At 44.3% G+C, this 22,739-nt stretch overlaps 1 protein-coding gene and 1 long non-coding RNA gene across 3 annotated transcripts in view; one reads left to right on the top strand and one right to left on the bottom strand.

Moving 5' to 3' along the window:
* The window catches only part of LOC130518308 (uncharacterized), a 63,720-nt gene that overhangs the window by 23,101 nt on the left and 17,880 nt on the right, over nt 1-22,739 (top strand). The gene's annotated exons all lie outside the window — the stretch shown is intronic.
* Nucleotides 4,405-17,821, bottom strand: LOC130518307 (uncharacterized protein K02A2.6-like). Of its 2 annotated transcripts, none has more exons than XM_057020785.1 (2): nt 7,911-17,821; nt 4,405-7,403 (listed from the first exon to the last, which is right to left on the bottom strand). In XM_057020785.1, the coding sequence occupies exon 1, from the start codon at nt 16,139-16,141 to the stop codon at nt 10,979-10,981; it is 5,163 nt and encodes a 1,720-aa protein (XP_056876765.1). In that variant the 5' UTR covers nt 16,142-17,821; the 3' UTR covers nt 4,405-7,403; nt 7,911-10,978. The 2 variants fall into 2 exon arrangements, with proteins under 2 accessions (XP_056876765.1, XP_056876766.1); XM_057020786.1 differs by having other exon boundaries at nt 7,911-17,813.

Here is a 22,739-nt window from a genome sequence, read left to right as displayed (position 1 = left end):
GCCACATGTGCTTACTGACCCAACTTTCACACTCAGACTGTAACTTGTGCATTTAATTTCCATCTAATTATTTGGTTAAAAAGTTTAGATTTAGAATTTTGAAATTATTTTAAACGAGTTTATTATTAATCCTACTGTGTGCTGCCATTCTCTACCCCTACCTCTGAAGATAGAAAAGACCAAGAAGATGTCTTATAAAAGAACTGCAGAAGAGAACTCCTTGGTTCCTAGAAGCTTCCTTGTGTCAAATTCTGTAACGTTCCGGGTGCAGTCCATTTTGGGAGAGGGGGCATTTGCTAAAGTTTACAAATGCGTAAAAGTCGGGGACACTTAACCCTTTGCTATTGTTGTGGCTTTTTACTCTATGTCTAATTGCTTTAATAAACTTACACTTTTCTTAAGTCCGAATGCCTATGCCAGTGCCAATGAGTTGATGTAGAGTTGCCGCAACAAAGTCGAATGATGAGTCAGGGTCAGCTGGTTCACGGTTCCAATGATGGTTTATTGAAGATTCACAATTCACCATGAAGTCTGAAAACTAGCGAGAAATCTCCAGCTTTATACAATTTGGGGCTTGGGTTTACTCCTCCCCGGGCCCCTCCTTCTCATCATGCAATTTTTCCCGTTTTCCACCGTTAAGTATTTTTTATCATTCTTATCAGAGGCTAACTGCGCCTTTCCATATTTTTTTTAAAACAGGCAATCTCTTGCATACGTGGACAACCTCTTGCCCTTGTACCACGCCTCTGAAACCCCGTGTCATCAACATTTTTAGGCCTTCAACCTTATTTTTCTGCCACGTAAGCATAATGGCAAACATTACAATCACACAACAACAGAAAAACATTGATTACACATTGATTAGGCACTTTAGTCTAGCTAATCATTGATCACGGACACTAATCATCAGATGTCCCTTGACCCTGCCTGAACATGCCTAAACAGGCCTTTAGAAACCTTTACCTTTTACTACACTATCAAAGTGTTAAAAAAAAACACGTCGTTGCCATGAAGCCACAAAGGCAGCGGTAAGGCCCAACTACTTTTTCCAAATGTGTGTTTCCTCAGCATCTTGATCATGACAAATGCAACATCATTCGGATCCACGGAGCTTTTGCTACCCAAGGATTCTATTGCATGGTCTTTGAGCATCTGGACAGAAGTCTTGCTGATTTACTTGAGGCGCAACCGTTTAACCGTCTTCATCCAAATCATATTCGACTGATTGTCTGGCAGGTAATTACGACCATACTCCGTCTACTAACAATCAATGTGATTAAAACTCATTAGTTTAATTGCTTTCCAGCTCGCTATAGCGCTGGATGCTTTGAATAGCTTTGGCCTAACACACACTGACATCAACATTGACAACATCATGCTGGTCAACCAAAAAAAGTACCCTTTCAAGGTCAAGCTGATTGACCTTGGCCTGGCTTCAGAAATGTCAAGCTTGAGGAAAAACCGGCTGGTACAGCCCCTGATTTACAGGTAATCAGTTTGAAACCCCGCACAATCTAAAGATGGAATTAAAAGTAAAGGTGACATCCTGGTGTTTTTGTGCAGGGCTCCAGAGGTCATGTTGGGTCTTCCACTGACAGCAGCCATAGACATCTGGTCTCTGGGTTGTTTGGCTGCAACACTTTACCTCGGTCGTCAGCCATACGGCGGATTCACCGAGTACGAAATGGTATCACTTCAGTTATCATCGACATGAGTGCCTTTTACACGGTCAGTCAGTGTAACTTTAGTTACAACTTACAGATGAGGTCCATTGTGGAGACACAGGGCCAGCCTCCAGATGAAATGCTTGATGCAGGATTGATGCAGGGTTCCTGGACACTAAACGCATCACTGCTTCTTTATCTTCCTAATTCAAAATTAATCCAACGCAACGAACCACAACTATTTCTGCTTCCTGTTTAGACTGAAGGCTACAAACAGACATCACCTCAGCCAGACAAACCCCTGAAGATGGAGTTATATTCTCTAGATGACATCTTGATAGCGTGTATTTTTATTTACATAAAGCACAAACAAATATTTGTGAACTGTCTGCAGTTTTGTTATTGTTGAACAGTTTTACTGTTATTTTTTCAGGTCTTCCCAGTAAACGATGAAGAAAAACTAGATTTAGTCCTTTTTGTGGACTTGCTGATAAAAATGCTTCATCTTGAACCTGGAAAACGCATCACGCCGCAGCAAATCCTGAAGATTAGATTTTTGACCAGTTTCCTCACCCCAGTAAAGAACCACTGATCAATTACAATTACAGTTATTGCTGTGTGTGTCTGAGCCACAGGCAGCAGAGAGGACCTCAAACATCCTTTCCTCATGAACTCACTTATTTGTTCTCCTGCAGTCCCTGGACCTCTGGTGAAGTCAAAACCACAAGGAATTTGTTGTCTTGAAAGCATGGAAACTGCTGAGAAAACCACCCCCACCCCCCACCTTTCTCCATCAATGGAGCAGAGGTCCAGGCAAAACCACCGAAGCCCAGAATAATACATCAAGATGCGGTTATGTCCTTTTCGTGTTTCCAAATGGGCCAGAACTTTAGTTCCTGGTAGCACCACTGAGGACTGTTGGAGACAGCAAAGACGTGAGATCAAGTCCCCTGAGCAGCTCAACCCATCATGCCTTAGACAGAGAGGGCTCATGGTGATGATGATGATGAAACTGAGGACGAGACACCAGAGCAAGACAAGAAGAGACCAAGGGGAAACAAAGAGGACCTTCAGTGTGCTGCTCTGACTTATGCAGCCCTTTTTTATTCCCACATGGTGATTGCAATACTACATTTTATAAAGTAGTTGAAACAGCAGTTTGTGTTTGACGTGTTGACGTCCTCATTGTACCATATCCCAACGTGAAGGACTATTCCCTCAGCGGTGCTGCTGGAAGAGAGGCATCAATTATCGGGCCTTTCATTAGACCTCCGCTACAGTGGACCTGATGCTAATTGCCATTCAACTGATAGTTGCTTCAAAGTCCATTTTTTTTACGTTAATTTGTGAATCCCTTTGAACTGCGGAGCACTTCAAAGGGAATGGAAACGTGTTTGAGGTGTCTGAGCAATTCCAATTTAATTTCTTGTAATTTTAATGAAGTTTGTTATATTCTGTCTTGAATTTATATTACACAATAAAAGGAAGACAGCAGCATAATTCAGCTGAAGGCTGGATTTCCCCCCAATTTTTGACAGTAGTTCCATAAATTGCTTAAGCTAAATACCGTGTTTCATCATGTCAGAGGCTGCAGAAGATGCAGACGACCCCTGACTGCAAAACAAGTCGCCATTTGGATGTGTGATTGAACTTTGTGTGAACAAGTGTCTGGTTTTAAAGTTGGAGATTGTATAACGCACGGCCCTGTGGAATCAGTGCCCTGATGACTTCATGATATGAGAACTTGAATCATGTGTATGTTTATTTGTTCTTATGAGGAAGTTGTACTGTATAAACATCATTGTGGAGAAGCTTGACCTCAGCTCACTGGTGAACACATACCCCCACCCCCCCCTCGTCCTAAAAGAGGTTTCACGTATAGCAAGAGCAGCAGGGCCGTTTGGTATTCATGCATTCACTCAGAACACCGTCAAAGCAGCAAAACCTCAGCCAACGGGGGATTTTTTTTCAGGGAAACAGGTCTCGTCCCATTTCATCCTTTATAAATCAAAGCACACCTCTGGACTTGGATTGAGAACAATGGCTCTGGAATGGGACGGCGTCCATTTCGCGCACATGTCGGACACGCTGCGCAAAGACGGTGTCAAACGGGACTGCCGGGCGTCAACCTCTGCGCTCATTATTGCCGGTAAGGTGCCGGCGGGCTAGGGTTGGGCGGTGGCAGCGTGGTTAACAAGATAGAAGCGCAGAGAGCGCCACAGATGTCAGAGCATTGTCCTCACTCCTACGCTCAGCAGCTCTCTCCTGGATTGCCTCTTATTCTTCTCTAATAAGCTCAGCTCCTCATTGTTGCACACGTGCCTGTTTGTTTGTGTAACATCCATCCATAACAACATCATTATCATTTTTTCTTAAAGCCCCCCCCCCCCCCTTCTCTCTCTCCTTCTCCCTCTCCCACTCATGCTTTGCTTCATCTGCTCTCCTTGGCAAGCTTGTGAAGAAGAAGCAGAGTGAAGGGAAGAGAAGAGAAGAGGGGAAATGTGGAGAGCGGAATCTATGCTGGCTGCATTAGCATATCAGACACATGGTGAGGGCTGGAGATTGGGTGCTGGAGCAGATGTTGATTTACATATTCCACGTCAGGCTGTTGTGGCTTTTCCTCTCCGTCTAATTACTTAATACACTTACACTTTTCCTGAGTCCGAATGCCTATGCCAGTGCCAATGGGTTATTGCAGAGTTGCCACGACAAAGTCGAATAATGAGTCAGGGTCAGCTGGTTCACGGTCCAATGATGGTTTATTGACGATTCACAATTCACCATACATGAGAAGTAGCCCGGGCTAAGTCTGAAATCTAGCAAGAAATCTCCAGCTTTTATACAATTTGGAGCCTGGGTTTACTCCTCCCCGGGCTCCTCCTTCTAGTTAGCCATTTTTCCCCGTTTTCCACCATTATGTGCTTTTTACTATTCTTATCAGAGGTTAGGTGTACTTTTCCATGTTTTTTTTAAACAGACAATATCTTTTAGCCATTCCCACTTCTTGGAAACCCCCATGTTCAGGCCATAAACAACGCCCTCTTGGTTACCAACATATTCAGGCCTATAAGTACGAAGACCTCTATCACAATCGGGCCTATAAGCACGCAGGCAAACATTGCAACCGTAAGGAAGGAAAACATTAACCATTGAACATGGAAACTTAGTCTGGAAACTGGGAACTAAACATTAACATGGAAACTTTCCTTTTACCTTTCACTACATTTCCCCCCTGTGGTCCTGGAAAGGACCACTCAAACAAAAGCAAAACATGTTACATACTTCTTTCCAGAACCATAAACATTAGCCATAAACATCATCAAGAGTCATCATCATTCAGACACCGTATTTCTCAGCATATCCATCATTCCTAACACGGCATCTTTTAACACATCAATTCAATCAAACCTCATGCCTTGCTGCTCCCTTGATTGGGAGCTATGGGGTGGTCGTAGGGGATTTCCCCCACCCCCCTTCGTAGATGAGCTTCCAGTCCAAACACTGCGGTGCTTTGTTGTTGCAATCTAGAGTGGCAGAAGCTTGTGAGGACAATGTTGGCTTGACGTAGTTGTGTCATAGCTTCTCGCACTCGGTCGTAAGCGCCCTGCAATCGACTCAATTTGCCCTGAAGGGTGAGGGCTGTGTGCCGGCCGTGGTCCAGTTGTCGAACCAGTGTGTCCCGTTCGTCTTGCAATTGTTTCAGGCTCCTCTCGCGTTTGTGATTATACGCTTGACGCCTGATTCTTTGGATCTGTTGACGGGCTGTTATGGTCAGTCCTGCCCTTAAGGAAATATAGACCCTGGTAGGCATTTCGCCTCTCAGAGCGGAGATCCTCAAGGTGCATGTAATACTCGAGGGGGTTGACCAGGTGTCTTGAAAGCTGAGTAATATCTGCTGCGCTGGCGGTGAGGTAGGGCAGTCTGGGAGTTGGTGGTCTGGTCGTTGGAGGGATCACTGCTGTTGGCTGGACCTCATGGATCTCGGGCTGCTGTCCTCGATCCTCCGGGTTCTCTGGGCTCTCAGGGCTGAACCGGACTCCGGAGAGTGCTGTTGGCCCTTGGTCCATGGGTAGACCTGCCAGGTGCGCTGCTGGTTCTCCCATTTGGAACCGACTTCCTTCTGACCCCCCTATCAGCGGGTCAGGGTTCCCCTCACTCCATCTCGGGTACCTGTTTGGAACATGTGTGCTTGCTTCTAAGTGTTGTGTTCCTACAGGCATGTATGTGTGATCTTCTCTGTTATCAGAGTTGTGAATCTGCCAATCGTCCATGGTCATTTGGGGTCCAGTATAGAAAGCCTCCGCCATTTTCAACAGTCTGTGATGGAGACATGGCATTAAGTTTCTTACAACATCGGTTTCTATAATACTATACATGATTTTATATTGATTATATTGATTACTGTATTCCTAGTTATTGTTATAATCATCATAATTTTAGTGTTACGTACCTTGTGGGGAGTGGGCGGTGACCATTGTATTCCTATTTCTTTTCCTACTATTCCCGTATTCCTGTGCGCTCAACAGGTTCTGGATCAATTTGCACCTGTACTACAGGATACTGTCCTGTTATACTAACTAAAACGCATGATACTAGGATGCGGAGCAATGGGATGATGCAGCAGACCACCAGCAACACCACCAGTACTATTCCTCCCAGTACCATCCCGGCCGTTTTTAGATATTTTAACCATCCCAACTTTCCCAACCAATCCCAAAAACTCTTAATTTGGGTGTTCCAATTAGAATTTCTTACATGCTCATCACGTACCCTTCTCATTTCGTTCAGAACTTCTGTCAGACTGCCATTGTTGCTTTCCAGTCCCATTCCCAATTCTCGATAGAGTCCTGGGTACTTCTTTTGTCTCTAGGAGGTGCGTGACTTTGATGCACCCTCTGCGTGATTAATGACAATTGTCCTGTTAGCATTAATGGGGCGCATATCCCTTCCCAATTTGCAGGCAAATTTGGCATCAGCAATTTTGGCATCATGGTGTCATTACTTTCACAAGTCCAGAAGACATCTCCCAACGGCCTCGTCCCATTTTTCAAGTCCAACAACCTGTATTGAGCTATGTAGGATGAATTTTGTTCATAGATTACCGATCCCCCGTTTGGTACTACCTGTTCACATTGAATTCGGGCTTTTGGGCCGGTCTTACATAGTTTGATGGTTGCTGTGGTGTTCCCGTCGGCTAGTTCCGGGTACCAGGTGATTCTGCTGCCCCTCACCAGTTCCCCCGCATCTGTCAATATCGTTGATTCTCTTTGGACAACCTCTTCCAATTCCCTTCCCCGTATTATGCAGAAAGGAAAAATAGCATTATCCGGTTTGTGCACCACTGGGGGCAGTGCTCCTACCACATCATAATTGTCGCCTGACAGTAACGTGGGGCAGATTTTCCTATTATCACTCCACCCCGGTAAGCCTCCTGCCATATGCATTGTACAGAGGGCAAAACATTTAGTAATATCATCCCCCTACTTCGCCCCCTGGTATTGACTGGATTTGTGGTAGTTTTTTAGCATTGTAGCAGGCAATGCAATCTTGTTTTTCCTGTTTTTTTAGCTTCAAACATTGATTGCGCCAAATACTGTATCCACTGTTGAAACATGTTTGTGTCCTAATGTGATGTTCTTAATTTATTTAGATCTCTCTTCCGCCTTGTATTTAGCAATTTCACTTTAATTTCAGCTTCCTTCACTGTCATGCTTTGTCCTGTTTGCTCATTCTGACACCCTGTGTAGTATCTGACCCGTTCTATGCAGGCTTTACGTCTGTAAGGCCTTAATGTGTTTAACAGCCAACCTAAGCACCATATTAGGACATGCTCCACATGTGTGTCCTGTGTCTTCCTCCTTTAGGTAATAGGAGCTGCTAAAAGACAACACTGGAGCCTGTGGGCCCCCGGTGATTCTCACTAGGAGGATGTATAGCATGAAGCATCTTCACTATTCCCTTTTTTGGTCATAACTGAACACCAGACCATTGGGTTGACCATACGGTATAGTGTGAGGTCATCAGAAAAGAATGTGTTTACTGGACTCTATAAGAAGGAGGTATCGAGGTAGACACCCCGGAGTTCTTCACCATCGGGACCTCGAGACCTCCCTCGGACAAACTGCAGTGTTTGATTGATGCCTGACTGTTCTCTCAATAAACATCTTTGATAACCAAGTCGGTGTCTGCGAAGTTTCCTTCCTCATCAACACATCTCGGCTACCACCAGGAGAAGATTCACAACACCTGTCTTAGCGCATCTTACTTGAATGATCACCGTCCCTTCCCCACGACAGTCTGTGCTTTGGGGATATCCCAACCAATGCTTACCCATTGACTCGGTTCCCACTATTTCTTCTGTTAGTACAAAATCATAAGTGTCTGCTTTGACATGCATTATATGTTTGATTTCCCCATTATTTCTATCTACTATCCCCCTGTGAGTTGCTAATGTGATCATTGCCAGGGCACACGTGTCTAGTGCTAGTGTGTGCTGTGTGTTCGGGTTTAAGTTAGTTGACATCAAGACTTCCCCCGTTGTTAATCCGCAAAGGGTTAACATTATCATCAGCAACTAATCGGAATCAGAGAGAAGCCAGTCCCCCTCCCCCCCCTGAGAGAAACCCGTCCCCCCCCAGCGTCGGCGGGTAAGTGAATGCCTGTGGGCCAGGCGAGCCTGATGTGCCCAGTGTGTCGTCTGGCGACCCATCACCATCAGAACCGTGTTGCTGATGGTCAGCGTCAGTTGTGGGTGGGCCGTCCGCAGGCTGTGTTTCGTTTGTTGAATCATCCGTATCAGCAGGAGGCTTAGCACCCGCAGCAACAGGAGGCTCATTAGACCCAGGAGACGGAGTGGGAGTATCAAGATACTCCGAGTCAGTGGACTGTGATCGTCGAAGCCGGCGGGCCGCCAACCGAGCAGATCTCCTTTCTCCATGTGAGGAGCGCGACTGTGAGCTTGTGGAGGAGGAGGAGGATCTCGGACTAGTGGCCAGAGGGTGACCATACGTCTCCCTGTCAGCATGCTCAGACTCCGATGGGCCTGGATAGTGTCCAGGACGGTCGGGAGGTCTGTGGCGGGTACAGTGGTTCTTATGGAACCAGAAGGGCTTACCTTCAACTTTTAGGGCAGTGGGGGTAGTGAGCACAACCTTAAAGGGTCTCTCCCTACGGGGTTCATTCCACTGACGCCTAAATACTCGTATGAATACGGAGTCCCCCACTTGGACGTCATGAACGTCAACGGGGATGTGCGTCTCGTCCTTGCCGTGGGCTTCTTTCACCTGTTGAAACACAAGTCTGTGGATTTGAGTCAATGCATGTAGATAGTCACCCAGTTCTCGCTCCAGTTGTGCAATGGCTGGTCCCTCCACAGGACCTCTGGTTTGTGGGAGAGGCATGGGTCGACCTGTAAGCATCTCATGAGGTGTTAGATGGGTTAGTCGGTTAGTTTGAGAACGCATTGCCATCAAAGCAATTGGTAGTGCATCTACCCATGTCAGCTTACCATTACAGTCAGCCATGATCTTAGCTATTTTAGTCTTCAAGACACCATTAGCCTGTTCAACAGAACCCTGAGACTGTGGGTGATAAACACACCCATACTTCTGTTTGATCCCCAAAATCTTGAACATTTCCTGTATTACTTGTGAAACAAAATGTGGACCATTATCAGATGATATAGTATCTGGCATTCCAAACCTGAGAAACACTTCTTTGCAGAGAAATTTTGCTGCGGCCTTGTGGTCCGCCTTAGAAGTGGGACAGGCCTCAATCCACCTACTAAATCTGCAAACAACGACAAACATGTATCTTTTCCCCTGTACACGATCAATCATGTCCACATAATCCATGACCAGGTGTCGGAAAGGACCATCTGGCATGGGAATGTGAGCTAATGGCTGAGAGAACATCTTCCGAATGTTATACTTCGGACAATGGGGACATAATGAGAGCTCCCTGTCAACCATGGGAGTCATGTATGGGGACCACCAAACTGCCTGTAGTTTCCTGATAACCTGAGCCCTGGAGCAATGATCAGGTTCATGCATTTTCTTAATGGCAATGGGCAGTAAAGACAGTGGCAGAACAAAATGTCCTCGGAAACCCCGCCATAGCCCTGGATGGGGATGCGAGGTTCGGATAGCTCCCCTTTGAACCCAGAGGCGTTTCTCTGCCTCTGAAACCCTGTTTTGTGCTTCAGTTAACCCTTTAATGCACAACATGGGTCTAAAGTGACCCGACTGAGTTTATATTTGGTTTAAACTTTTGCAATAAATTAATTTTATTACTCAGCATTCCAGGTATTCCTTAATTAACTTGTTTTTGATCATAATTCATCCTTCTTGTATAATTTTATTTTTCACATTTTGAATAAAACACTTTTTACATCACTACCCCTCTAAGGCACAACATGGGTCTAAAATGACCCGTAATCATTTCCCATGTTATTTCATGTGTTTCTAAGCTGACTGTTTATAATCTATGTATTTACTCATTTATTAATCAAACTATTCATTAACTTTTAATTGTTTTATGTAGCACAAATCCTCACATTAAGTGTTTTGTTCTTCCTTTATGAATAAGCATAGCTTTTGTCAGTCTTCATGAAGTTTTCCCACGTCCACATGGGTCAGACCCACATTTTGTAACATACAGTATTTACAGTATTTACCACTGTGGAGAAGATTGTTTTTGAAGACCTGAACCATCTAAGTCTTATTTTACAATAATTATCATATTACCTAATAAGAAATTTGATGTGATAACTCTGCATAATTATTGATTATGTAATTAATTTGAATTTGAAGAATTATTAGCTCCATTTCTTGTCAGAAAGGGAAAAATTTTCAATCGGCTACCGTAGCTAGCTAGCGATCTACCGTAGCTAGCTAGCTGTTGACATTTGACGATCATGTTTGTGTGACAAATAAACACATTTCAAAGATAAAATGTATGCTTATTTGGCCTAAAGCATTGCTAACGTGATTATTTGAAGCAAATTATTGTTATAGTTTGTAGTAATTTAATTCAAAATCACACTTGGATAAATGGGTCATTTTTTTACCCATGTGGTGTAGTAATCCAAAATCTATTTTATTCCTAAAATAATAAACAGAAAATGGAAGCATTGACCTTGTACTAATCAAAAACAAGATATTAAAATGATAATTGGGACATTTAATAATAAAATGAATTGATTTTTTAAAAATACAGCAAAGAAACACTCACCCAGCCTGAAAACACATAGAAAATGAATGCGGGTCATTTTTGACCCATGTTGTGCATTAGAGGGGGTGTTCATATGTTGTGCATCAAAGGGTTAATGAAGCCAGGCTTGTAATAGGAGCACAATCTTCAAATAACATAGACCCTTGTACTGCCTGTCCTGTTGCTTCTTTTGCAGCTTCATCTGCTAAATTATTTCCCACTGCAATTGGTGATTTGCTATTTTGATGCGCTGCACATTTAACTATGGCTAATGAAGTAGGAAGCTGCATAGCTTGTATTAATTCAGTCACTGCCTGTCCATGTGCTAAAGGGGTACCATCAGCGCGCACAAATCCTCTCTGTTTCCAAATGTTTGCATTTATATGACATACTCCATATCCGTAACCACTATCCGTGTAGATAGTTGCTCTTTTATTAGCTGCTAATTTACACGCTGCTGTTAGTGCTTTAATTTCAGCCAATTGGGCGGAGCAGGGCTGGTCCAAGCTTACTGATTGCACTTTGGCATAGGTACCGTCTAGATTGAGTTGTACTATACCGTACCCTGCCCTGTTCCCCGTCTCACCCCTGACACATGAGCCATCAACGAACAGAGTCAGGTCAGACGGAATGGGGTGATTGTACAAATCATCCCTTACTTTCATGAAATTCTCTGTTTCTTTAAGACAATCATGAGGCACCCCTTCTGCTGGCAACACCATTCTTGTGGCTGGATTTATAGTTGTACATCTCTGTATGGTCAGGTCTGGTCCGGAGAGCAGGATCTCATAACCTGTACGCCGACCATGAGTTATCACAAAGCGTGGGCTTGTGAGCATTGCATGTAGTTGATGAGAAGTGTACAAGAATACTGGATGGCCCATCGTAATTACTGAGGCCTTTTTGTATGCAAAGGCGGCTGCTGCTAGTCCCTGGTAGCAGGGTGGCAGCCCTTCCTCCACATTGTCCAGTTTTGTGCTATAATATGAGATTGGTTGTTTACCTGTTGGGGCGTCTTGCATCAACACTGCGCATGCATATCCCTGCCTTTCCGCCACATATAAATGGAATGGTTTGCTGTAATCTGGATTGGCCAATGCCGGGGCAGTCTGGAGGTCGTTCTTTAACAACTGAAATGCCCCTTCTGCTTCGTCAGTCCACTGCAGCTGGGCTGATTGCAACCCTTGTCCCGCTGCTCGGATCATAGCTCGTAATGGGGCTGTTTTAAGAGCGTAGTCATAAACCCAAGATCTGCTGTAGCCTGCCATACCTAAAAAGGACAACATGTGACCAACAGTTTGTGGTTTTGGTATTTTGCTTATGGCTTCCAACTGAGATGGGGCAATGTGTCTTTTATCCCCACTCAGCTGCCTGCCCAAATATTCTACTGTTTGTTGGCAGAATTGTAACTTTTTCTTACTTACTTTATGCCCTCCTTCCGCCAGGGCAGTCAGCACAGTGATGGAATCTTTCTCACACTGTTCTTTTGATTCAGAACAAATCAAAATATTATCCACATACATTAAAGTGGTTGATTGAATATTCAAATGGCTAAGATCATTGGCAAGAATGCGGTTGAAGATGGAGGTGGAGTGTACAAACCCTTGTGGTAGGCGGGTGTAAGTGTATTGTTGGTTCTTATACGTAAAAGCAAATAGATATTGAGAATCAGGATGAACAGGTACACTGAAAAATGCCGAGCACAGGTCTATTACTGTGAACCATTTGGTGCCTGGGGGTATATTAGATAACAATGTGTGTGGGTCAGGTACAATGGGTATCTCCTCAGTTACTATGGCATTGATTGCCCTAAGGTCATGTACTAATCTATATTCGTCACTATTAGGCTTTTTTATGGGGAAAATTGGGGTATTGCATGCACTTCGTGTTTTTATTAAAACTCCCGCATCCTCTAACCCAGTTATAGTGGCTCTTATACCCTCAATGGCATCTGGTCTGAGGGGGTACTGCCTCTGATGAGGCAATCTAACACCTGGCTTTGTAAGGAATTTTTGCGGCTCGGCCGATTTCACGAAACCTACATCTGTCTTGTGTTGGGACCATACTTGTGATGGGACTTGTTCTAACAGTGTTGTGTGCTCTTCTGCTATTAGCATTTGCCTAACTCTTTCCCTTGGCACTTTGACCTTTTCTGCCATTGCTTCATCTGCGAGTGTGAACGCGATTTTGAAGAATAGTCCATCAGGGGACGTCCTGATTTGTTGACAGTCTGTCGTCATCCAGTCTTTGACTTGTCTTGCAGCTTTGACCATGGGTCCTAGGTCATGTGACTCATATTTGTCTGCTATTAACAGAGTGACATGTGGCGTTGAGTTGGGGACTTGAAACCAATCTTTTACATCATCCTGTAATTTTACTTCTGCCGCCGCTCCTTGCGGTCCAATGATGATGTCCTCATACTGGATAACCGTAGCTTTGTTATTAATGGCTTCATCCCAACTTTGCTCATAATCTTCATGAGTTTGATTTTCGTCGTACATCATTGTACAGTGTAGTGGAAGTGTTGGTTCTTTAGATGTGTCGTAGTGATTCATTACCAACGGTCTCCAGGTCTCCCATTCATGATAGAGGAAAGTGTTTGATGTTGTTAGCTTCATCCAGAATACTCGAGCCTCTGTGCCGAGGTGCATTGTCCGCGGAGAATCTGTAGGAGTCGTTAGTGACGTCATAGGAACAGACACTCTGTCAGGTTGTTCTTCTGCCACGTCAAAATAGATTCCATCTGGTGTACATTTAATCTCTGCTTGCAGTTGGCATAGCACATCTCCTCCCAAAAGGTTGATTGGCGCATCTGCTGAATATAGAAGAGATGTGTAGATTGTTCTTTTCCCTATTTGCAATGGAACCGGCCCAGTCATTGGCATCACTTGTGTTTTCCCAGAGAAGCCTACTGTCCGAATTTTGGAAGCTGAGAGGGGAAGGTTGGCTCCATCTTTGCCTATACAAGAATAAGTAGCTCCCGTGTCTATCATAAACTGATGTCGATGATTGTACACAGTCACATTTATTGTGGGCTCTGCATGTGGACGTTGTGTTAGTATAGGTATAATTCCCTTCCCTTCAGGCTTCTCTGGGCATCCCCATTGCCAGTATGCCGCCGGACCCATCCACGGTCCATTGGCAGGTACAGCAGGCACAGTCCCAGGATTTTGGGGTCCTGTCCATGGACTGACCGGACACTCTCTCTGCAAGTGTCCTATCTGTCCACATCCCCAGCACTGGAGCTCCGCCCGATACTGCGGTGGTGCCCGCCCTGGTGGGGGTCCCCTGGACCGCCGCGGTCCTTGAGGCCTTCTCCATCTTCCCCTCACGGGTGGGCCACCCCTTCCTCCGCCAGCCGCAGGCCGCTGGATGCCCCCCCCCTGATTGAGGTGCATGTGGATTGGTGGCATTTGTTGAGTTTGGAGTTGACCAGCAGGTGCCACTGCAGAAAGAGCTTGGGGCACAGCAGGTGTCGCCTGTGAAGCAGGCGGTGGAGACATCACGGGTGTAACTTTGGGTGCTTGCGCCACCCTCTCCACTGTCGGTCCTTTCTCGGGCTCTGGGTCAGCTGCCCTCACTGCTGCTTGGGGTCTGGGTTTCTCTCGGTCCTTTTTTTGTTTTGCCAGTTCCCCTATTTGCAGTTGGGTCAGTTTATTGGCCAGTATCTTGTTCTGATCTTCAAGGGCCTGCTTCTCGGCCCTATATGCATTCACATAGTGAATTATATGCTCAGAGAAGACGGGCCAGGTCATTTTCATCAGCCCTACCACTCCATTTAGCTTGTCCTGTACTTCTTTTGGCATAGCGTTCTTTATGTACATCATAAATAAGGCCTTTGTTGTTTCTGTACTGTCCCACTCACTCCCAGTCTCAGTCTTCCACATTTTCTGATAACTATGCAGGAACTGTGTAGGACCGTCTTCTTCCTTCAAGGATTCTTTTTCTAACTTGGTGGGGTCCATGCGTGAGGGGTACTTCTCTCTCAGGGCCTTCCATACTCCGGTTCGCATCTGATCAAAGGACACCTCATCGTGTTGATGTGTCACTGTCATTCCTCTGTATCCGGCTGCCCTGAAGATCTCTGCAGTGGCTGTTTGTCCTGCTGTTTTTATCAGCAGCGCTTTGATGTCGCCGCCTGCCAGGTTGATCCCTCCAGTGATCTCCTCGAGCTTCTCGATCCACTTGTCAGCTCCCTCCGCCAGGGGGGTTAGTTTACCTGCAAGTGTTATCATGTCCATGAAAGACCACGGCACATACCGATAGTCATTTTGGGCTCCTTTGGCCACCAGGGGGCACATCTTGGGGCACATCTTGGCTGATGCAGTTCCTCGAGACTGGTCCTTCTTTTCCATTCGTTGCCGTAGAGTCATCCCACCACCTGTTTCCCTTTTTTCCATCTGTAGTTGTAAATCAAAGGTCTGTCCTGACTTAGCTTTGGTGAGGGTCGCTGCTGAGAACTTGCTCCTCTTCTGGACTGGGCTTTGCCAAAGCACCACGGAGTCTTCACTCGACAGATCTGCGTCACCATCGTCCTCCTCTAGATCGTCGTTCCCCTCATCAGATGAACTTTCTGGCTTGTCTTTCCCTTCCTGATCTTCTGTGGTATTCTGTTGTGATGTCACGGATTCTAACTCTGCATTGTGTCTTATCAATTCTTTGAGCTGTTCTTCTTCTTTCCTTGCTCTTTCTTTTATTTTCTCACTTTCCCTGATGCCTCCATTCTCACTCTTGTGGGTAGCTTTCCTAGGTGTTCCCTCACTTAGGTGTGATTGAGATGTTGAGGTGCATGCATCCTTCTGGCTGCTACTTGGTTGTTCCCTTGCCTCTTCCTCATCCTCATTTATTTTGACTTTTATCTTTCCTGTGATCTTTCCTTCTACCTTGTCTTCATCTATCATTATAAATTGTCCTGCTCTACCTGGGTAATAGGATGGGGGCCTATAGTCGGTGTCTTTATGCATTATCGGGTTTCTGGTGGCTTCCATCCTGAAATACTGCAGGATATCCCTCTGCTCCACATTTCCCAGTTTTTTCCCCATGTGAGTTACTTCATGCTTTTTATCTTTATTTCTTAGCTCCTCCTCCACTTCATCACATCTTCCAGGATCAAAGCTGCCTTCAAGAGGCCACTGATTTCTTCCTGATGTCATTTTGTGCCAATTTCTCATGCATTGTTGAATTCTTCGTTTGTTTGCTGGATGTGTGGCAATGATTACTTTCACAGGTGTCATCTCATTTGTTTGTTTACTTTTGTTGGAGCCCATGTTTTATGGCAGTTCACAGCGACTCCTGGTGACCCTGCAGATTCTCACTTCCCTTAATCCCGTTCCCCTTTTCCTTTACTGCCCCAGCTCTGGCCAATACAGATTTAATTTGGTCGTATTTTTATAATAGGGGCGATCTTAGTTAGTTATTCTAATATTAGTACTCTTTTAATAAATTTATGTGCGTTATTTCGCTTTTAGTGACAGTTATAACTATCCCACTGTGTTGGTTTTGTGTTTTACACTAATGTTTTCAGTAATTTGCCTTTCTAAATTTATGTATTATATCCTTTCACTGCTACTCTTACTACTCTGTCTACGCCTTTTCTATGCTTATCGCTTACACATTAACATACATATCACAACACAAAACTTTATGACCTTGCTCCTTGCAAATTCTCACTTATACTGCTTCCTACAGTATTCCTTTCCCTGCCTAGGACCACTCCTCGAAAAGGCACAGTGGTTGACGTCTCCTCAGGCGGTACTTTTAATTCTTATACTGGCTTTATCCCTTAGCCTTTAATATTCTGATCAATACATACCCTCGTATGATTGTCCTACAAAACAAACTTTTATAAGTGACTTTCTGCTCAACCTGCTTGTTCCTTACACCTTCCTTCTACTCTCTCCCTGGATAACTCTCATTCCAGGCCGTCTGATTAAACTTTCCCTGTTCACTCTTCTCATACATCACCAACATATATACTATTGTTCCCACACCCGTAAGTGATACAGCAATCCAAATACAAATCAACAGATTAAATATACATTTTTCAATTACATCCAAATATACATTTTTCAATTACATCCATCCCATATCTATTACACACAATTAAGGTTGGGCCCGCTCACCAGCTATTACTGCTCATATACATAACGTGTGCTCTTTTTTTAGTTCTAGGTTCTTTGGAGACAGTTTATCGGTACCTTCTGACCACCGGCGTCCGAGGGAGGCTGGATCCCCATTAATTTTAAAAAAGGAAAAAGAATTTGGTATCTCACCTGGCGTTGGTGGATATATGGGCCCGTGGGGTTCCTGGCCTCCACCCGGCACCTGCAGTCGTCTGGCCCGGTTACTGCCTCCTGGCTGGCTCGCCAAAAATGTTGTGGCTTTTCCTCTCCGTCTAATTACTTAATACATTTACACTTTTCCTGAGTCCGAATGCCTATGCCAGTGCCAATGGGTTGATGCAGAGTTGCCACGACAAAGTCGAATAATGAGTCAGGGTCAGCTGGTTCACGGTCCAATGATGGTTTACTGACGATTCACAATTCACCATGCATAAGAAGTAGCCCGGGCTAAGTCTGAAATCTAGCAAGAAATCTCCAGCTTTCATACAATTTGGAGCCTGGGTTTACTCCTCCCCGGCTCCTCCTTCTAGTTAGCCATTTTTCCACCATTATGTGCTTTTTACTATTCTTATCAGAGGTTAGGTGTACTTTTCCATGTTTTTTTTAAACAGACAATATCTTTTAGCCATTCCCACTTCTTGCAAACCCCCATGTTCAGGCCATAAACAACGCCCTCTTGGTTACCAACATATTCAGGCCTATAAGCACGAAGACCTCTATCACAATCGGGCCTATAAGCACGCAGGCAAACATTGCAACCGTAAGGAAGGAAAACATTAACCATTGAACATGGAAACTGGGAACTAAACATTAACATGGAAACCTTCCTTTTACCTTTCACTACAAGGCCAGCGGTGGATGCCTGTGTCTGTCTGTTTGTGTGTGTGTGTGTGTGTGTGTGTGTGTGTGTGTGTGTGTGTGTGTGTCTACCACGTACTCCATTTAATCCATTACTGTGGTCATTCATCTCCGGGTCGAATTCAAATTAAATACCTTGATTTCTGTCCTTTTGCAAGATCAAGAGTTTTGTTGGAAGAATCGTACACTTATCTGTGAAAGTCGTATTCTTTTTGAATGGCATTTGTTTAAAAAAGAGAGATCCCGTGATTGACGGATCCGGTTTGCAGACTTTTTGGCAGCAGAGCGAAGCTGATCAAAGCCCAGAAAGCTGTCTGACAGTATTGATGTAGTTAATTAGAGTAAACACAAAGCGTTCACATTCTGCCTTGTTATCTGCTGCTAACAAACACATGCACGCATGCATGCACGCGCGCGCACACACACACATGCGCGCACACACACATATGCACACACACAGACACTGATCTTGTCTTTCTATCTTTATTTGCCAGCTATACAAAAATCATTTCTATACTTTTATCTTAGGTTTTGTGTTTTTTATTTCTCGTTCTCCCACTGTTTAAAACTTTCCACGTCTTCGACTCTCTCTGCTTTCATCACTCGTGCTTTTTCTCCCAGTCTCTTTGAGGTAGAACAGGTGGTTCCGAGTTCAGAAACGCAAGGAAGCGGAGCGGAGGTGATCGCTGCTGGACAGGTAAGAATTAGACTTCAAAAGAAAGGAATCGGGAGACCAACTGCGAGAACCTCTGAAGGTGATTCAGCCAGAAGATGAATGATGGTTTTTATCATGAAATTCTTGAAAACTTTACCAAAAGGTTGGTACATTAACCAAAAGTTAAGATTCCTGCAGCATCTCAGCAGATCAGCTTTGTTACCTGCAGCCACTTACTGGAGACAGGAGCCCTCAAGATATGGACCCAGCTGCCACCTTCGGCCCGCTGCCGACAAACCGTCACACACATCTCTGCACTTCACACACCACCGTTGCACCGTTGTGGACACTTTGCTGGTGTTATCAGGCACCTCAGCACCGCAATATGTTTTCCTGCCTTTGGCTACAGAATGTTTTCTGCAGACTGATCACCTCTCAGGCGTTACAGTCATCCATGGGTGTTGTTTTGTATGTTTGTGCCCATGGCGCCGGTGTAGACTGATTCGGCTGTCACCCGCCCACAAGATTACAGCCGCCTCCGTGTCCTTCCTGTCTCCGCTCCTTTTCTACCTCTTTCAATCCTTCACCTAGTCCTTGCAATCGCTGGCTGCCTGCGCCTCCTCCCCATCCCCTCTCCGACCTGCTCGCTCCTGCATCCCGGACGTTCATGAATATGTTTTCGCTCTCGCACTTTTAATCCCTCTTACATTTCAAACCCCACTTTTGCGCCCGCTCTTGCATCGCCTCTGTCCGCTCTGACTCAATCGCATCGAGCGGTTTCCGTCTTTGCTCCCCGACCTTGCTGTAATAGTGTCGCGGAGGTCACGGCAGATGGATTTCTCTGAAAAAGACACTGTCATGTTTGGTAATCTATTGTTGCACCGCGCCAATTAACGGTGGATGGGCCACAGGGCCTCCCTCGCTTCAATTTCATACATGCTAAATGCATTTTAGTCGGAGAGGTCCTGCAGCGGGGGAGGAGGGGGTGGGGAAGATGGCAGATGTGTGTGGAAGCCCTTTTTTGCCATTTAACAAAAAGCCTTTAAGAAAAGTCATAATTATAAAATGCCAATTTCATGATATTATGCGATAAGAAATTCGAGGTTGTGGGATAGAAATAGTTTTAAGTCTTTATGCCATAGTTCTTTGGTTTTTGGAATATTTCCCAAATCTTACAATTACAGGGAGTCTCTTTAATAAGAAAGTTCTGTAGTTTGTTGCATTTCCATTGTACTATATCACCTTTTAAGGCATCACAATACCAAATAAAACAGCAAACAAAGTGCTTTCTTAATTTAGATTTAATAAAATATTAGAATAAGAAATATAAGAAAAACCAGGAGTCAGTTCAGCAAAGGCAAAAACAAATGGACTAGTGCAGACAGTAATCCTTAAACCCAGGATTAAACATGACCATAATCCATCATTTCTCACAGAGCACTGCAGCTTCGGATGTGTTTGTAGAAAGTTAAGAATGGACGATAAGATGTTATTGCAAGTCCACACAACACTGAAAACCTTGTTCTTTGTCATTTGAGTGAACCAGTCGCTCTTTATTTAAACCGATATTGCAGGTTGGGTTTAACTGGACTCCCAGTTATTACAGAAGTATCCTGCATCGGCTACTGCACCATCAACGATGACGCCTCCTTAAAATGGTACATAAAACAACCTATTAATGCATTTTTCGTGATGCATTCCTCTGAAATCGGGTTGACTGACCCTGACCATGTAAATGGCACAAAACCATCCTCAAAACTGGGGACGGCAACTTTAACAGCATCCGGGATAAGATCTGTGGCTCATCCTGTAGTGAAGAAGGGTAACTGGCATAAGGCGTCAGAGGCAAAATGTGTGGTTGTAATATTTAACCTTTGATCTAATGATTAGACCTTCGTAGTTAATGATTATGCAGATAAAACGCTTAGAGTTACGTATAGAAGAGTCAACATAACCAATGTGTGATCAGTACTTAATGTACTAGCTATGTATACGTATCACTGTCACTGTTTGAACACCTGCTGTAAGTTGCTATGTATACGTATCACTGTTTGAATACCTGCTATGAAATGGAAAGTCCGGGAAAGTTATCAGAGGGTTAATGGAAAGTACCAGAGTAACCAAGGCGTAGTAACAAGAGATGGGAGGTTGTCTGTTTGAACAAGGAGGTGTCTGTTTTAAAAAAACCATGTAAGGTACACCTGACTTCTGATAGGTATGGTAAATGGTACTTAATGGTGGAAAATGAGTAAAAATAGCTAACCAAAAGGAGGAGCCCGGGGTGGGGTAGCCCCAGGCTTCGAATAGTATAAAAGATGGGCAATTCTTGTTAGTGTTCAGACTTAGCTACTTCTCATGCATGGTGGATTGTGAACCAACAATAAACCATCGTTTGGATCGTGAACCAGCTGACCCTGACTCATCATTCGACTTGGTTGTGGTATCTCCGCACTTCAATTCATTGGCACTGGCATAGGTATATTGATTTAATAAAAACATAAGTTTGAGTGTTTTAGCGTAGGGGAAAATCCACGACAATCCCTTCCTGCAGCAGGCACAACAAACATGCACTGAGCGTATGAATGAAAAATTCTCCAATTCTTGATCTTTCCTGACCCGGCAGCAGCACAAACATGCAAGAATGCTCCTGACGACTCTTCTGAGCTCTCTGCCCGTATAAAGCCATCTAAAGTATTTACTTTGGGACAGCTGGTGTGGGAGGCAGCGCTAGGCTAGTGAACGCAGCGCCGCATCCTCCTGACAGTATTAGACTGGCCTGAACACTCGCATTACCACGCTGGGAGGTGATGAGAACATATTAGGCAGATTTTATGACATTACGGAGAGGAAAGATGGATGGGATCATTGTTCGTGCTCGGCAGGAAACAGAGGCGTTGCTGTCAACCTCTTTATGCTCATTTTCTTTCATGAAAGCTCAACGGAATGAGAGCCGTGTGCACGTTCCAGGTGTGTGCACGTGTTGCTCTGTTGGGGTGAAGGTCTGTCTCTGCACAAGCAGCATTGCGTGCTTGTGCGCTTCCCGATTCATTTAGATTTTGTCCCCATCTTAATCTTAGCAGAAGGCTGCTAATTAACCCCGCTGTCAAGCCAGCAAACGTCTAAACCAGCAGCCATCACTTCTCCTGGGCCTTGTTACCTCTGTAATTAGCACTGGATAAGGAATTACAAATGCCTCCACTCCCCCTGTTAAGATTAGGACAGCTCGATGCAGTTTGTGTGTCTTGGAGGGTGTGTTGACGCCATTAAAAAGCAACATATCCTATTGTTATAACTAGCAAAAACATGCCACGTTTTATTTTTTTAAATGATGTGTCAAGGTTTCCTTGAGTTGCTTTATTTAATTTGTCCTCAGTAACTAGAACACAAAACAAAACGCTCACAGGACACAATTAGCGTCAGATTAATCATTCTAGATTTACATCTCACAGGTTCTAAATATACGCTGTGGTTGGAGGCTGAATTACAAAGCCTCTGTAAGAGATACAGTCACGTCAGGGCCAATATGATTAGCTGGGGATCTGCAGACTTTTTCCATTTAATGTTTTTATTTTTATCTTCAGTCTGTTTTGGTGAGAAAGGTTCATGCTTTGCAGCTGTAAATCCCTTCTTCTATTTTCAGATGCTCCAACACGAGCAGTCACATCTCTTTCTTTCAGCATTCAGCTAACATTCAATACATTTGGGGGTCATTTTATACATTTCAAGCCTGTACTGATCGGTTGGTGGTTCAAGCTAACATTTGAAAGTTTTGTGCTCTGTAATATTTTGACACAGTTTTCCCTGCTAGCAAAAAGCTAATCGCTAAAACAACCCAGAGCGTCAATGTTTTAATGCCCATCAATGATGAAGAGGAGGAAAAACACACCAATAAGTCGGCATTTCTAGAATCAGCTCATCCTGTCTGGTTTCCAGTTAGCTGAAATATTCCATGCTCGTGCTCCTCGAGCATGAAAGAACATTCCTAATCAGCAAATGAAAGCGGATGAAGCAGACATTCCCCCCTTGTACGCCTATATTAATTAATCTTTCTCTCGTCTAGTTGGAATTAAATATTTCATTACAAAAATGATGAAGAGACATTCTTCTATTTTGAAGTAAGCCTCCAACATGATAACTCGTCCACGCTTCTTTTTTTCTTTCGCACAAAGCATTGAAATAAACAAAAATGTAAAAAGTCCATTTCACGCTAGAACATTGTGTGTCTCGATT

Source organism: Takifugu flavidus, chromosome 21 (assembly GCF_003711565.1).
Source record: "Takifugu flavidus isolate HTHZ2018 chromosome 21, ASM371156v2, whole genome shotgun sequence".
NCBI classification, from domain to species: domain Eukaryota; kingdom Metazoa; phylum Chordata; class Actinopteri; order Tetraodontiformes; family Tetraodontidae; genus Takifugu; species Takifugu flavidus.
Note: the sequence above shows the minus strand (reverse complement) of the source record. Positions and strands in the feature narration are given on the sequence as shown.